General features: G+C 35.9%; 1 protein-coding gene across 1 annotated transcript; it reads right to left on the bottom strand.

The window, feature by feature from the left end:
- Positions 1-255: 255 nt before the first annotated feature.
- Positions 256-1,765, bottom strand: LOC111630885 (the record flags this gene model as incomplete). Its single annotated transcript, XM_023375044.1, has 1 exon — positions 256-1,765. A coding segment is annotated over exon 1 (1,314 nt), but the record flags the coding sequence as incomplete, so codon positions are not given.
- Between the last annotated feature and the right edge of the window lie 486 nt (positions 1,766-2,251).

Below are 2,251 nucleotides of genomic sequence, written 5' to 3'. Positions count from 1 at the left end.
TTTATGTTCTCCTACATTATAAGATGAAAGTAAAATAAAGCGTTTCATTGGGAGTTTTAATGATTACGAAAAAAATACTATTTTATTTCTAAAGATGAAATAAAAAATAAACTTATATAATAATATAAAACCATGCTTCCTGAATGTGCGTGTTATTTTTAGTGAGATGGTGCTCAGGTACGGTATTAGAGGGTTTATTATCTTTAGGCTTTCTTTGTTGCAGAGGAAAGATTTTGGAAATAATTTGTTTATGACCAGGTTGTAGAGATATTGATATTTGGAGTTAGAATATCCGGCATTGTGCATTGCTCTTTTGTTAATTTGTAATTCTTCATCTATTAATGTCTGGAAAGATGGAATGAGGAGTGCTCTCCGAATAAGTGAAGTAATAGCGGAGTTAACAAAGCTCGGGGGTTGGAAAGCAGTTACAGGGATAATATCTGGCCCTCTGTTGTTTTTGTGGTGCACCGCAAAAGTTAGCTCTGGATATCTATGCACTTCTAAATCTAAAAAGGAAATTGTGTTTTCTTGCTCCTCTTCTACAGTGAAATTTATAGTAGGATATATTGAAGCTAGCATTTGAATAAATTTGTCTAAATCCTCTGCAGAGCTATCCCATGCAATCAAAATATCATCAACGTATTGTAGATACATGATAGGATAGTGGATTGTTAAAGGTGCATGAAAAATACGATTTTCTATATTCCTCATGATGAGTTCTGCTAAAATAGGTGACAAGGGGGAGCCCATTGGAACACCCTGGGTTTGTTTGTATATTTTGCCATTGAATTGAAAATAGTTGTTTTCTGTGATAAATAAAAGAGCCTCACGCAAATGTAATACATGTAATATGGGATGTCCAGAACTCAGTAGAAGTGCATTAGCAAGCATGACAGCTTCAAAATGTGGTACCGATGGATATAATGAAATAACGTCTATTTTGTACAACCGGTACGAGTTAGTGGGAAGGCTACCTAGTGTAGCTACAATGTTAGCTTTAGCATTTAAAACAGCGTTGGTTACTAAGTTGGACGGAGGTACTAAAGCAGAGAGATGTTTTGCTAGTGCTGTTTCGAGGAAATATGTAGGATGTGAGCGTTTATTAATTAAAGGTCTTAAAGGCCAATCAGGCTTGTGTGTCTTCACTTCAAAGAATAATCTCGGGCAAGCAATATTCACTGGCGGATTAAGAGAACCAGTTAAAGAAGCTGTTACCCCTGTGAGTGCTATAATCTTACGTGTCTTCCTTAGTATAGTTGGCGTCGGATCATCTTTCAGTGTAATTGATTCAGACTGTTGAAGGAATTCATTGGATCTTGATAGGAAATCCTGATTTTTGCATAACACAAATCTTTTATCTTTATTTGCTACCAACAAATTTAAATGATTGCTTGTAAGATACGATTTAACTACCATAGCAGTTTGTGCATTTGATTTGCTGGATTTCGAACTTCGTTTTGATGCTATGTTGGTTATTGCAGAAAGCTCCAATTTAGGTTGTAATTCCGGACAGCAGGTGTTCTTTATAGCAGCAATGGTGGGAGGAATGAGTTGTGCATAATCAAACATTGGAGTAGGTATATGTTTCGGACCTCGTAATATTATTTGATGAATATTTGCTGGTACGTTTGCATTTGCAAAATAATAATATGGAACTTCAACAATATTACTTCGTTTATGGCAGGACGTTTTCCGTAACCAATAATATTTACTATTCAATTTCTTCCTAATTTCTCATGCCTTTTTGTTGGCAATATATCTTATTTTGTCCAGTTGTTGGTACAGAATAGACGGATCACACTGCCTGTCGAAAAAGAGATGGGCCAGATACATCTTATCTTCTTCTTCCGATATCTTTCTGCGTTTATTCTTAATAAGTCTTGCTAGGAGACTTCGTTCCATTCGAGGTAATAGCGTTCGAACTTCTATTGGAAATGCTTGGTATTTAAAAGAAATGCACTTGGGGATTAGTCCGTTCTTTCGACATTTTAGTAAAAACCAAAGATGGGCTTTTTGTCTCAACCACGACGTTCTGGTATCCAATAAAGCAAAGAAGTGTTTTTTAGTTTCCATGAATGAAATTGTAGTTCACTTCACGCCACGTTTATAAATTAAAAATTTGACACTTCCGTGTTGCGGCGTTATTGACAGCGATTTGTTAAATTTCAGACGTGCTCGCTAGTACTTTCAACAGTTTACAACCATCGTCTTCAGGCGAAATCGAATACCTTTGTTTTCGAATTGACAGCTT

The sequence above is a fragment of the Centruroides sculpturatus genome, unplaced genomic scaffold, assembly GCF_000671375.1.
Source record: "Centruroides sculpturatus isolate CEXI.00-Female unplaced genomic scaffold, Cexi_2.0 scaffold745, whole genome shotgun sequence".
NCBI lineage: Eukaryota > Metazoa > Arthropoda > Arachnida > Scorpiones > Buthidae > Centruroides > Centruroides sculpturatus.
Note: the sequence above shows the minus strand (reverse complement) of the source record. Positions and strands in the feature narration are given on the sequence as shown.